General features: G+C 38.6%; 1 protein-coding gene across 1 annotated transcript; it reads right to left on the reverse strand.

Annotated features, from left to right (window-relative positions):
• Positions 1 to 667: 667 nt before the first annotated feature.
• Positions 668 to 13,064, reverse strand: NAPG (NSF attachment protein gamma). Its single transcript, XM_002189743.7, has 12 exons — positions 12,906 to 13,064; positions 10,811 to 10,878; positions 9,601 to 9,685; positions 9,004 to 9,021; positions 8,434 to 8,464; positions 7,865 to 7,974; positions 7,661 to 7,727; positions 6,942 to 7,012; positions 6,019 to 6,097; positions 5,449 to 5,528; positions 4,578 to 4,707; positions 668 to 3,604 (listed from the first exon to the last, which is right to left on the reverse strand). The coding sequence occupies exons 1-12, from the start codon at positions 12,959 to 12,961 to the stop codon at positions 3,455 to 3,457; spliced, it is 945 nt and encodes a 314-aa protein (XP_002189779.1). The 5' UTR covers positions 12,962 to 13,064; the 3' UTR covers positions 668 to 3,454.
• Between the last annotated feature and the right edge of the window lie 2,394 nt (positions 13,065 to 15,458).

The raw sequence follows: 15,458 nt of genomic DNA on the forward strand, positions 1-15,458 counted from the left end.
CCAGCAGGTCTCAAGGCAGAGGAAGAGACTAGCCCAGCTCCTGGGCATGCTGGCCTCTACAGACCATTAACTCAGAGATTCATGGTCCTGCTCAGACTCAAACCACAGATCCCAAGTGGCTTCCTTCTGCTCTCTAAAGTTACATCTACTTCCGCCAATTTTATTACCACTACTAGTCGTAGAGGTTGGGGTCGCTTCTTTTCTCCATTTCCTGCATCCAAAAAAGCTCACTACTTATTATAAATCTAGATGACATGGCTTTTTTTTTTTTCCTCCTGAGAGCAACTTAGTTCTTATAATTTTATACAGCTGCATATTTGTACCATCTAAGGAACAATTCCCACTACACTGGTAGAATTTCAGTGCCAGATTCTTCAACCTTCAAATATTTCAGCAAGTTTCAGTTTAACGTAGTAGAAAAGGTGATTTTTCTACAATTATGAAGTCTCCAAAGAGTTACAGAATTCACATCCTTAAGCTGTGTGAAATCTAGTTATTTTTCAAGCTGCCCATTGATTTCAACTCTCCATTGATTCCAATTTTTTCTCATGCCAAAAAATACCACTTCGAAAATCTATCCCAGTGACGAATTAAATATAATTAACATTCATTTTCAAATGGTGGCCCTCAGCAGGACCTGATCAAAAACAGAGAAAGCTACCACATATGCATTAATTTCAAGTTTTATTCTTCATGTTGGTGAAATACACAGCCTCAAGAGGCAGCATCTGTAAAGCTGTTGCAAACACATTTTGTACTCTATAACACCACAGATTTGGGAAAAGAACAAGTAAAGCACAGGTTTCACACTGCACTTGGATCATCTGACTATTAAGTAACAGATAATTTAGAAATCTTCTGATTTTACATAAACATTGCATTGGCCATTGCTCAGCCTCCATGCATAATTTAACTTTATTTTTTTATTACAGTCAACACTGGTTTTGGAAACTCTCTTGCTGTAAATGTTATATTTTCCATTTTAGATCACTTAAATGGTATTTACATAAGTGTGCAAATTGCTTTGAAAGATAGAAACATACACATAATATACAGACAGTTTCTTCTATAGTTAAACATTTACTAAAAGGCAGTTAACATTCCTAACACACTTTCACTGTCTAAAATAGGAGAATAAGTTATATAAAATAGACCATCTTATTTTCAGATGCTTCCATTTCTGCAGATTTGGTCTTTGCAGCAACATTGCAATTAAAGATTAAGATTCTACTACTAAGAATCAGAAATGTCAATTCAATGGCAGCTTAGTAAGTTTAGTACCAGTCAATTTTGTCCCAGATTTTCCACGCTTGGCACAAAACAAAGAAACAATTTGAGAAGGGAGGAAGACAGTTTTGCACTTCTTTTTTTTTTGCCATGTGGAAAGTATGTCTTAAAAATGCAACAAAAATTTTAAATTTTCTTTTAAGGGCCTGTTAGTGTTACAAGCACAGTTTAAATAGATCTGAAAATTATTCCACAGAAGCACACACAGTTCCCAGTTTTCTTATGCACCTCATCATTTCAGATACATGCAACTGTTCACACACACAAAAAGCAGACTCCTTGGGTTCACACAATAAAACTGATTTCAGAGCTAGAAGGAGCAGGAAATGCTTGAAGAAAATTACTTAGTGTCTGCTGAGCTCCTACATGTGCAGTTTTTTTCTACCTGTGATAAAGACTCACTCATATTGCGTTACGTTCAATTTGATTTGAATCCAGAGGCAGAAGTTAAAATTCAGTTAAACTGAAGTGAGTTCCTCCAACAGCGAAAATTCTAGAAGAGCTCTAGAATTCTAGGAAAGTATTCAAAACCATCTTTTATGTATACCTGCAAGCATTCTCGAAGAAAAGCAACTCACTTCCTAAAATTCCATAGAGCTAAAACATACATCATCAATAACAAAGGGAAATTACCCATCAGATAGTGAAGACCTACAGGTGCATCTTAAATAGCTTTAGAACTCATGGTTATTATTACACAAGATAAAGACACAAAACAGGGTTTTGAACACCCATTAAATTGAATACTGTGACTTTCTAATGTGACAGCAAATTATGCTGCACTTTGTGCTCCCATCTCAATGTTACTGAGTGCTATTCACCCCAAGGAAAGTGTGCATTAGCCCTCTAAAATTTGAACTTTCATCACAATTACGCCTGACACAATTCTGTCAGATATATGCTTGATATTATTGATGACATCCAATATGGCAGAAACACTTTAGACTGTGCTTTTGGTCTCCTGTTTACAGAGCTTTGGGCATCACATACAAATCCCTGCTGGATTCCAAGTGATGTCACTCTAGTTAGGCCCTGCTGAAAAAACAAGCCACGGGTGCAACTTCTAGACTTGACAACTTTTAAGCACAAAATGGTGAAACAAATTCAGGACACTAAAGAAGCTGGCAAAACACATAACGACTTGAAATGAAATAGAAATAGGATGCCTTAAAATTTTGTTACCTTGGATTCTAAGCAAGTTTGAAAAATGCCACTTATAGGAGCTATCTGTTCAATGCTTTGAAAATATGAGAGAAACAAATGTCTTTACAGACTACCATACTGATTAGCAAATAAACACCTAGGACACTCATTAATTCAAACATATCACTGAAACATTCCACCTAAGTTTTGTTAAACATTTGTCTTCAGAAGTTTATATTCAGTGCACATTACCTGCTAACTTCAGTTTCTTTTTTGGTTATGGCATGCTTCAAAAACACTGCTAAGAATGGTTGTTCACACCTTCCTTTTCTAACGTGCACATTGCAAACACTATGGACATATTTATTTCCAAGTACTTCAGGTCAATAAATTTCCTATGAGGAAAGGCAGATGTGTATTTTTAAGCTTTCAAGATAACTTCAATCTAGTTGACTTAGTTTTTTTCACACTCATGTGGATACTGTAAAAATAAGGTATTAAAATAATATTCCCCAGCGCAGTAAAAACATGTTGAAAACAAACAGAATGCTCCCCCTAGTGCTTACACAAGTAAAAATCCTGCCTGGCACAGTCTGCCTTAAATGGTCTTAAACAGGAGATAAGCAGCCAGATGAATGATCATACATTTAACTCTGAGGACAACTGCAAACATCTTACTGGGACCAAAAGCGTCAGCTGTTGAAACCCAGCATTTAAAATTTTGTACTACTCCCCCTCCAGGGCTTCTGAAGTTTTGGTTTCTTTTAAACTGTGCTCTTAGTAAAACTCTCCTCAATTTTTTCCTGTCAGCTGAAGGCAAGGCCCTAAGAAAGCTCCTGCTAGGTAAGAGATGAAGTCCAAAGATGTTTCAAGATGATGATGATTTTCTCCTGCATTGCACCGGAAGCTGCCAAGATAAGATTAGGATTCCCATATCACAATTGCAATGAAGCTCTGGTAAATCTGGTACCTTTGGATATGCTCAGCATCACAATTCAGTCAGATATGACAACCTAGTCTGCAGCTAGCAAAGTCCACCAGAATATTCATCCTCTTCCTCATCAGCATGAGAGCCCACTGCAGCTGGTCCTCTGGCTTTGTCTTGGGCAGCGTTTGGCGATTTCTTCTTGATTCCACCTCCTGGGACCACCAAGGTAAGACCAAGCTTGGCATACTGACAATAACAAGGCAAGTTTAATTTCTGTACTATCATAGAATTGACTGATGCTCACAATAAGCAAGCAGGCAACATTCAGTACAAAAACGAAGTGATGATGCTCTTAGGGTGTATTTTTCCAGCTTGGAATAAACATAACACTGGTCCCTTTCTCATTCTCTCAAATACTCTGAGAATGGGATATGAGATCTGTATTGATGTTGCTTATTATCAAATAAATTGGCTACATAGCTCCTCTGGTTCAAGCTTTATGTAGAAAAGCAATAATTCCACTATGTAGCTTTTATTATCTAGTATTAGATCATGTAACAAACAGTTTTACAAATGTTGTTCAGCAAGACTAGTAACTTAATTTTTAGCATTCAATGAAGTGAAATTAGCCAATACTGCTACAAGATTTGGCAGGGATGGATGTTTCCATTACTTCACACCCTTCTTATCTTATACTTCCTACAATTTCAAATTCAATTAAATAAAAAATGGTGGGGAAAGAGACACAACTACTTGCTCCAAATTCAAAATCTATCCTGAATGAGTAACTTACTAAGAATAAGCAATGGAAAAATACATTTGATGATGCCATCCTGTAGACATCCTGCTCTGTTTATGTTTACGCACATTTATGCACTGCGTGGTATTTCTGAGAAAAAGCAGAAGCAGCAAACTGTTCTTGCCCTTAGGGAAGCAAGCACAAGTGGACTGAATTTTGGTCAGCTCTTTAAACAAATTAAGCAAATCTTTAACAAGCTGTTCTTTCACCTAACCCTTTGCACCAACTGAAAGGCAGGCAGCACCAACACTGGCAGGCATAGTAAAAGAATGCAGGAAGCTCCAGCCAAAGGGCAGCATGACAGGAAGTAATTTTAAATACACAGATTGTGTTCTTAATTTCCTCTACTAGGAGAAAATCCCCACCCTCTTAACCTGAAAAAAAAAAAAAAAAAACCAGTCACAGGATCTGTCTACTTACATCATTATCCATGTATTTGAAAAGTGGAGAATTACAGACTTCAGAAACTTGATCCTGATCTTGCTGATCATACCCTTCTAAAAGTTGCTCCAGTGCTGCACAGTCTTCGCTTCCATTAAATCCTGGTATACTGAAGGAAATTAAGAGTTGATTTATTCAGGTACATGAATCATATCCATAAAAATTAAACTTTAAGTAATACTAGTTTGCACACTGCTAATAAGACAATAATAGTTAACCACAATCATAGTCAAGATGAAACAAGAATATTAGATTTTTAATTTTTTTTCCTGATTAGTCAATAAACTCTTTCTCCACTTCACATACAGAAAAATTCTGTCATGAGTTTCTGTATATAAAACTGGAGATTTGGAAAACAAAAGCAAGATGTTTAAAGATTGACCTTGAAAGATTATTTCCAAAGGTAAAGTACTACAATTTAACTAATACATATGTTAATTTCACTAAAAGCACAGTTTAAGTAAAAACATGTTGTTTTGAGATTTTGCTACTGAAGTTCCAATGAAAGTTGAAATGAAGAACTGCCAGGGTTAAACACTAATCCTTATTTTGACACAAAAATTTTCTCCTGTAACATAGCAAGAATTTCCATCTCATTTCCCCTGTCACACATAACTAGTTCTTTATGACTTTGTATTTTAGGTTTATAAGAAGAATCACTGCAGCCATTACAGCTAAATCTGTTATGTGTGAAAAAGATTCCCGATAGCCACATACCAGGGAACATTATTATTGTACTGTAAGTCAAAAGAACTGCAGATAAAAATTTATGAAAGAAAAATGTCAAGCAAGATAGATCTACACTGGTGAAACATTCAGTTGAAAATTATAGGACACAAAGTAGACTTACCTGTAGCTTTCCCTCACACATCTTTCTGCAGCAACATAATCATTTCTATGAAGATGAACTAAGACTTGAGCAATAGTTTTCTAAACAAAAAAAAAAAAGCCTTATGATTCTTTAGAAATTAGCAATAAAATATGAGAAAAATAGTAGACTGTTAATATCTAGTATGAGAAAGGTCATTATAATCCACAATCATCCTAATATACCGACACAGGTGAGTCAGAACAATCTAGTGAAAAAGTAGAGAGTCATCTTCTCAGCTGGTATGAATAGGTTATCTCCTATAACATTTTAATGGATTGTTGTCCCAGGTAACAGGTTTTGTAGGTTGTTTTTTGGTAACATCTTGATTTTTTATGAGTTGTTTAGTTTTGACAGCTCCTGTATATAATAGCATCTTATCTTAAAACTTACAAAAGCACAGATAAAGTTTGGGGAAACACCACTACCACATACTCTCATCATTCAGCAAGAAACTTACCACTGAATCAAGAGGTGCCCATCATCTGTCAGATGTCAATAACAACACAAATTTAAAAATTAGAATATCAGAAGCTCTCTCTTAGAATTTACCTTATAGCAAGTGGGGTAGTTTTCAATTTCCTTATAAATACTTTTTTCCTTTTGAAGGGACAGTGCAGCCTCATCTAATCTAAAAAGCAAAAAAAAAGAGGAGTATCAGTGCCAGGAATACAACACAATGAACCCAAGGCTAATTACAAAGTGTTTAACTAATATGGTGGCAAGTCTACTGGAATAAACAGCAACACAACTAAAAATCAGCAGTAGGTCTTACTAGTAGATTAGGTAACTATATAGTCAGCAATTCCTTTTGTCCACGTGCCAAGAACATCTCTGGTATCATTCAGAGAAACTTTGATTTTTGTAACACTCCACAAGACGAATGCTTTGTTATATACACTAACACATTTCTATATGTCCTGAGGTTACTATAAGCCATCAGTTCAGTCTGACATCCACAAACTAGCAGTTTAGTTCTTAAAGGACCTAAATGTTTCAGAGAAGCAAGTCTAAAATGAAATGAAGGTCAAGTTTAGTGTAAGTAATTTACAATTAAATTTGTCTCACTGAGACTCCAAGATTCACTCTTCTTTATGAAGTTCAGAATCAGACCGCTGCAGATTGCATTCTTCAGGCCAGTCCTAATTCCTCTGTTTTATATCCCACAGCTATAGAAGACTTTCAAGTACTTTCTACATATTAATGTTGTGAATAAACCCCCCCCAAAAAAAATCCTGAAGTAGTTTAAGAATTAATGAAAACTGGTGTTTTCACAGAACAAGTCTCTTATCCCAGAACAGAAAATCAGGTGGTTTCTGGATGAACTGGCATATCCCACAGAAACTGGATCTTAGTTTGAAGCGAGTCTCAAGAGTTAATAGCACATAAACCAAACAACACCAAAAATCACAATCAAAATCACAAAACTTTAAGATTCAATTACATTAGAACAGCAAAAAGGGATAAAGCTATACCTGCGTCCTCTGACCAGAAGTCTTGATGCCTTCCCTAGCATTTCCAATGCCTGCCGTAAACGTTCTTCATTCTACAGAAGATAAAAAACAATTCTGACATTCTTATTTCATTTGCACAGAATTAAGACCACTAGACCTTAATCTACGTGTGTCACCTGTAACTTAGAACAACTGTCATCTAAAATATCAGCAGTTCATACACTCAAGGAAACAAGAAGTATATTGGTGCTCCTGAGTTCCACAGGCAGCTCCAGTATGGATTTGCTCAGCAGAGGAATGTCAATGCAAATTTGCTAATCTGAAAAAACATATGACAACTGACAACAGAAAAGTACATCAGTCACTTGTAAAAAGGCAAATAATTGTCTCGTGTAATGGGGGGAGCACCAAGCAAAATCTTTTCTTCTGTGCCTTCAGGGATTTCAAATTATTATGGGTTCCAGTACTCAACAGCAGACATGTTCTCTACCAAAGAGGCAGAACACTTGAACTACAAAATTCAGATTATGTCAAGTCCTAAACTGAGAAAAAGGCAAAGCAATCTGACTCCTAACTTTTGTCATCTCCTTCTCTACAGCATCAGAAGCCTTCAGCTTCATTACTCAGCCACTGATATAAAATGAGGGAAACATAATTTAGAACCTCATCTTAGGCTTCTTCTTTACTTTATAGCTGAAAGAAAAAAACACAAAAAACACCCACAAAAATCCCCCACTTACTTCAAACACCGATGCTGCTTGCTGATAGAGCTGCACAGCCTTCTCTGGACTCACATTTTCTATTAACCTGTAATAAACATCAATACTTTCTCTTCAGATGAAAGGAAAATACTTTTTACCTGAAAGCATCAAAAATACGTAAAAGAAAACCACAGACATGCCCATGCCCTGCACAGATTCTAGCCACCTCTGAGTCAGACTCACTTTCCAGCCCGCTCCAGTGCAATGGCTGCTGTGTCTGGTGTCCCATTCTCCAGGTACATCATACTGGCTTTCTCAATCAGCTGAACTGCTTCAGGAAGCCTCTGCATCTCCTATAAGGCAACAGTCACAGGAACACCGTTGTCAGGAAAGGAGTTTACATGCAAGGACACAAATCAAAGAAAATTGCAATATTAATATTCTAATTTTAATTTACAAACGTGTAGGGCTAGTGAAAGTTGACCACCAACTCCATAAAATTTACTTTTAAGTACTAAACTTCTGTGTAAGTCATGAATTTGTGGTAGTTCGGAGTAAATGCAGCACCACTATTCTGTTACCCTCTGACATGAGGAACTCTTCTTTCCTTCTACAAAAGGAAAACTATTTTTCCCCCCAAATATAAATGTTGCTTTCCTAATCTACTGAAGGCAGACGTGGGGACTATGAGTCAACAAAAAAATTCACTTGAATATGCAATTTGCTTACATATATTTGTAAAATAGTACAGTGCAAAATATCTGTCCTTATTAAATAGAACTTAAAAAACAAAAACTAGTAAATGAGAATACCTTTAGCATCATGCCAGCTTGCTCATAAGCTCTGCAGAGAAAAAAATGTACAATTTGGTCAGAGATGGTATATTACAACAAGCTGTAGTTATGAAGCAAAAGTTAATATGCACTGATTATCTAACATCTTCACTGTTAATATTTAATGCTTTGAAGATGTTTAAAGTGGTTTATTTAATGACACACATGTAACTTTATCTTCCACAAAATTCAACCACACCCCCCGGTAAAAATATATTCTAACATGATCCAGGCAGTATTTGGATTATTGTCATCTCTGAAGTACTCTTTAATTAAAAATTTCTTCATTAGCTCAACAGTGTAGAATCTCAAAATGATGAGAAGTTAATCTAAGAAAAAACATTTATTATCAAAAGGTGCTGAAGAACACCAAAATAATTTCTTCAAGTGGCCATTACATGTTTTCAAACTTTCCTAGCTCACACTTCCATTAAACTAATTATGAAGCACCAAAATTACTTGAATCAAAACACTTACTCTGAGATCAAAATGTACTTGTACTGTATGTTAAAAAATCTGTTTCAGATTACTTAGCATGTCTGTACTTACTTGGCAGCATGAAAGAGACTGAACATGAAATTGTTGAAGTCAAGGACAAAAGCCACAAAAATATAATGCAAGAAAAATATTAATGTACAAAATCTTACACAACTACTAATTCCAAAGCAAGGAACCCCATAAAAGCAAATCTAACCTAATGCAGGCAAGCTGTCAAAATTAATAATTCTAAGGACAGAATAAATTCAATATACTAATGTATAGCTACATAAAAAGTTGGTAAAAGCACACTTACTTAAAATATGTTCCTGCTTATTAAACAGTACTACAAGTACTGTAAAAATGTCAGAGCTTCATTTAGTTTATCCTATGCATTAGTAGATAATTAAAAGCCAATTAAATTTCTGAAGCAATACCTAGGTATTTCAGGCACCTGTCTGAGCTGTTATTTGGGACAACACTAACTTTCTCAACAACAGTTCTTTAGTTTTCTCACTCAGAGCACACAGGAACAGACTTTTAAAAAGCAATTCTGGTACACTGACAAAATGTGCAAATATATTAAATAACATGCTACCAACCCCCATTACTCCAATCTAAGTAGCAACTTTCTTCGGAAAGAAAGCATTTCAATCAATGAAAAGATACGCTTTATTGTTTTCATGTGCCTCAGCTTCCCGTAAACAGGCTTCCCTTGCCTGGTCAAACTGCTTGGCATTCTTAAAAGCAACAGCTGCAAAAAAGCAAAAAAAGATTTTATTTACAACTTGTCTTCTTTTTTACCACTGCTGCTGGTGAGTTTACCTACCTAAAGATGCAACAGGCTCTTTAAATGCATGGTTACAGTTTACCAAGGCCTTCCCAAAAATTCCAGACAGTTCTCCTTGTTTCATTAGTTACTTAGTTACCATTAAAGACATTTATTATCAACATTTATTATCAACATCACTTCCATACCAACACAGTATCATGCATAGCTCTCAATGTGTTTAGCTGGACTTTGAGAGTCACTCATGCTGTATTTTAATTACAGATATGGAGGAATGCATATTAATAGCATTTTAATCATTAGGAGTTACAAGAAGTCAGAAATGTGCCACCAACAAAGCATACCCATATCTTTGTCAGCACAATAATTTCAGAGTGCAAATATGTATTTCTATCTTGTTTAACTAATTAAATATAAAGTAGGATTTAAAATAAATTTCCAAGTATAAATTCTCTAGTTGTTCTTCCAAGTTTGTATTTTTGCATTCAGTCTTAGGTGAATAGTAGGAATGCCTAGAGTAAGAAGCCAAAAGACCATGACAAATTACTACTATGAGAAAGAAGAAAATGCTTAGGAACAAAAAGAAATCAGCAAGTAAGGATTTTATATTCAGCATGTCTTGGGAGTAGAAAAAGGGAGGAATGAGACTCTACTGTGCCTGAAATCATCTGGCAGCATCTCACCTTACTGAGACAGTCTTTGACAGGACATATTTCATAAGATGATGATAAAGCAAAATTTTAAAACCAGCTTGAACGTCTGTTGTTTTGTAGATAAAGTCATAGGATTTGGGGGTGGACAAGTGAAAGAAGGAAAGAAAGCTTTATTTTTGTCACATATAGGAATATAAAAAATAGAAGCTGCAAGCTTGAAAAAAAATTGGTTTTGAAAACTGTTCTAGATCTCCAAGTACAACCTGAAATTTATTTTACAGTGCTACCAAGAGGATTTGTTGTTGTTTCATCTTCCATTTAGTCTTCACAACAGTTATGTGTACACAGTAATGTAATAAAAATACATAAAACATTATAAGGGACTCAGCTTGATGAATACTTTGAAATATATATGGCCATATTTACTGCCACATACCTGCCTTCCCATATTCAGTAGCTGCACTGTCATAATCTGGTTTCCACTTTAAGAATCCAGTTTTCAGGCTAAAACGCAAGAAACAATTAGTAAAGATTTTATGTTTTACCATCAAGCACTTCAGTTACATTTCAAATTTTAGAATACCCCTGGAAATGAGCAATAATCGATGTGCCAATACTATGGTGGCATCAATACCATAAAAACAAATGCCAGCACCGTTCAGAACTGCATAAAGCACTGCAATTATCTCCCATAGTTACAACCCTCACCCTACCATGCTTCTACTGTTCCCAGAGAGTATTCCCAAGTCCATCTTCTCAGCAGTAAGAAGTCAGCAGAAGAAAAACACTCCCGCCTACACCAACATGGTATCTCCAGATTTCTAATACCATGACACCTGACAATATTTCTTTTCACACATCAGGAAGTTTCCAGCATTCCTCTACAGGTTGTTTTTTTTTGTTTTTGTTTCTGAGATTTATCAAAGACTCTCCAATGCATACACAAATAAAAGAATTGAGTTACCAACACAAAGACCCACATGTCATTTATATGTCTAAAACAGATCATGACACTAAAAGGTGCCACACACAAGCATAGATACATAGGGAAAAATGAACATTGGAAAATTAGTTGAGTGATTAGGCAATTTGGAATTCAATACGCTGAATTCCCTTATTTCTAAAAGAAATTAAAATATTACCATAACTTTACAGTCTGCTTGCATATTTGTTACAGGCCAATACATCATATGCAATACATTCTTTACTTGGCAAAACAGTTGTATGTGGATACTAAGGTGGCCTTGCTGTCTTACTTGGATGACGACCAGAGTGTATAACTCTAACACAAGCCTTTATATTGCGATATTTTTACCACAGTCAGAGTCTCAAATGCATCAAGCTGAAATACACAATGCACTCAATCTACACACAATTTGAGGTCTCAGCGCCTTTTATTTCAAGTGCTCTCCAGATAAGCTTAAAATTAATTCTGCTGGAGGGCACTTTCAGTCAAGTGACTTGAGTAAGATATGCCAGGCTTTTTCAACTTCAAAGCCTTCCCTCTATGCCAATTTATACATTTGATCCATGATATCCGGAAGGCCTGTCACTACTCTTACTAAAACTATGGCATCCTTGGATTAGTCAGCTCTATTACATCTGTACTGTACTCTGTGCAATTCAGACTTACAAGCAAAATGGCTATGTTTGGTATTAAAATACACAGTAACAGACTACCATAGATGTTAAAGATAAAACTCTCCAAGATAAGTATAGGTTTTTGAAGGCACCTAAGAAGCACCAATCACACATTTCTCAAGGACAGGAAACAAACACACACCACCTCAGCAAAGTCAAGCCCTTTTACCCAACACAGCCTCCATAACTCTTTTCTCACACTTGTCTATAGCCTTAAGATGTGCCAGGGTAGGTTTAGGATGGACATTTGGAATAAATTCTTCACAGAAAGGGTTATTAGATATTGGAATGGGCTGCCCAGGGAGGTGATAGATTCACCGTCTGCAGCAGTGTTTAAAAAGACTGGATGTGGCACTCAGTGCTCTGGTCTAGTTGACAGAGTGGTGTTGTGCCACAGGTTGGATTCGATCACCTCAGAAACCTTTTCCAACCTAATTGATTCTGTGACTTGTCTTCCTCCCACTAACTTTAGCACAAGGGCAGAGGTGGCAGCCTCTCTTTGCTGTCAGGGTCGGAGCAATAGAGGCCACAAGGCCCTAAAGGGAACTGCTCGGGCTCCAGGCCACTGAATCACACCGCCTCACCGACCCCACTGTTTAGTCTTAGGGCCCTTTACTGTCCCTGTGTGGGGCAGCAGGCCTAGAGCACCCAGCCCTGTAGGGAGGCTGCTCTCAGGCAGAGAAAGGGCCGAGCAGCAATGCCCCCACTCCCCCCGCCACTTCCCTCCCCTTCTCCCGACGTGCCTCCGCCTGGCACACGGAGTCTCCTCAGCCGCCCTGCCAGGCCAGGAGGGGACACGCCGGGCGGCCCGGACTGCGCGGGTGCCGACCTGGCAGCCGCTGGCCAGCTCCCCCCAGCCCGCACCCTCCGCCCCACTGCCCTCCGCTCACTATTTCTCCGCTTTCGCGATGTGCTCCAGCGCCTCGTTAATCTTCTGCGCCGCCATCTCGCCAGCGAGGCGGGGCGGGCTCGGCCCCGCTCCTCCGCCTCCCTGCGCTGCGGCTACGGAACGGCGCAGGGAACACGGGCACCAGGAGGAGCGGCCTGGCCCCGCCTGCTGCCCGCGCCTGCGCCGGGGCCGGGGCCGGAGTGCCCCGGGTGCCCGGGGTGGTCCGAGTGCCCCGGGTGCCCGGAGTGCCCCGGGTGCTGCGGGCCGGGCCCGGGCGCGGCCTGTGCGGGCACGAGTGCCCAGCGCTGGGCTGTGCCGCGCTCCGGGGGTGGCGGGCACCTGCCCCGCACAGCCCCGTCGACAGAAGGTTGTTAAAAAACGGAGTCACACAGAATCTCAGAATCGTTAGGCTTGGAAGGGATTTTTGGAGATCATCTGCTCCACCCCTCCTGCCAAGCAGGGTCAGCTAGAGCAGGTGACACAGGAATGCGTCCAGATGTATTTTGAGTGTCTTGAGAGAGGGAGACTCCATGACCTCCCTGGGCGGCCTGTTCAGTGCTCTGCCACCCTCAGTGTGAAGTTCTTCCTCATGTTGAGGTGAAATTTCCTGCATTTTATTTGGTGGCCGTTGCTCCTCGTCCTGCCACTAAGCACCAGAAAAAAGAGCCTGGTACTATCCTCCTAACACCCTCCTTTGAGATACTCATATGTATTGATGGGATCCCCTCTCAGCTTTCAGACTAAACAGGCCCAGCTCTCGGTCTTCCTCATAAGGGAGATGCTCGGTCTTTGTGGCTTCTGCTGGACCCTCTGCAGTAGCTCCTTGTCTTTCTTGTAATGAGGAGCCCAGAACTGGACACAGCCCAGAACAGGAATGAGCAAGATCTGCATTTCCCAGGGTTTTCAAAAAGAGGCCAGTTTTTTTACGAATGCGTGCCCTGCCTTCAGGAAGCCTCCAGAGGCAGTTCTGCTGAGGCATGATCTTCTGACTCAGTGTTGGTGAAAACAAGAGGTTGTCTCCAGCCAGTCTGGCACAGAGATCTGATGAAGAAGGTGTGAGTGGTGGCTGAGCACACCAGAGCTGCTGACACAGGCCACACAATCATGCAAGTTACCCAAATTATACACTCAGTAATTAAGTCAACAATGCTAAAGTCTCTATCATATTTCCAGCTTCCCTGATGCCTCAGTTTTGTTAATGTGAAACATCCCTGAGAAACAGAAATCAGTCATTGAACCCCTTCTCCAATCTTTGACATCATTATTTTATTCCAATCAGAGAGAGAAAGCAAAGCAAGAACCTGGTTAAATTTGCAGCACTTTCCAGAGCCTAGAAGTCATTGAAATTATCCTTATGGGTCCCTTCCAACTCAATATTCTGTGCTTCTCTGAAAGTCCATACCGTTTACAGAAATCAGAGCTTTACAAGTTTCTACATCAAACTGGGGAAAGAAGCAATATTTAAGTGATTTGTTTTACTCTATGTAGTCATAAAACACACAAGTCTGAATTGCTTTCCCTTGCTTTTCCTTTTCCCACATTCCTTCGATGACATGGACACTTAATTTTCTGACTTTGGTTCATGCATTGCACTTGAGAGGTTATCACCTATTGCAGATGGTGGAAAACTCCAACTAAATCTTAAATACTATTATTCTGTGTCCTAGATCAAAGTAGGGGAAAAGGTTCTGGAGAGGTTTTCTGCTTTCAAAAGCAGATGAGTTATCACAGGAGTACTGGGAGAAAATAGCGAATCCTACATAATACATACACAAAAAAGGTTTTTGGCAAGTGCTTGGTGGTAGCAGGTATAAAGCAGAGGAAGCTATGATCAGAAAGATTCCTGTGTCATCATGTCTGTCTTTTCTTTCCTCTTAATGTCAGCCAGGATAGATATGGCCATACAACTATGAGCTTGCTGCAGTGCATTTCAAATAAACTTGTGTTAACCAGGAAAATTAAATCCTAGGAAGCAGCATTAAATGACAGAATAATCTCAGACTACTGTTGTGAAGCACCAAACTTATGACTTCTAGTTTGTGTGTTTGTTTTTATTAGGGCTTCTGGCCTCCTCTGTTCCCTGGGTTGTAAATATCTGTTCACTTTCTAGTGAAACTGCACATGTGCACTGTCTGGTTACACTTTATACTGGAATGACCAAACAAAAGATTTCCAAGACTAGTATTAAATGAAATAGGATATTCTTGGGTAGCCTTTCTTTTGTAGACATATAACCTCTGGAGATTTTACATCTGGGAAGGATCATATCACAGCATCTGGTGCTTGGCTGTGAATTTGGTGCTGAAAAATGACCAGGTAAAATGTGGAAAAAAAAAAAAAAAAATCTTGCAGGGATAATAGTTGGAGTGACAAAGATGTGAACTCTATAAATAGTTGTATTAGTAGAAGTCACTGATCATTAGCCAGTCCTCATCTACCTATCACTACACCTTGCAAAGAGTTTTTGTCTTCTATCTAAGCATTTCTTCATTTGCATCATTGCAACCAAAGGAATCAAGTTGTGAGAAACAAGGTGCATATGCTTTACATTTAA

This window comes from Taeniopygia guttata, chromosome 2 (assembly GCF_048771995.1).
Source record: "Taeniopygia guttata chromosome 2, bTaeGut7.mat, whole genome shotgun sequence".
Lineage (NCBI taxonomy): Eukaryota > Metazoa > Chordata > Aves > Passeriformes > Estrildidae > Taeniopygia > Taeniopygia guttata.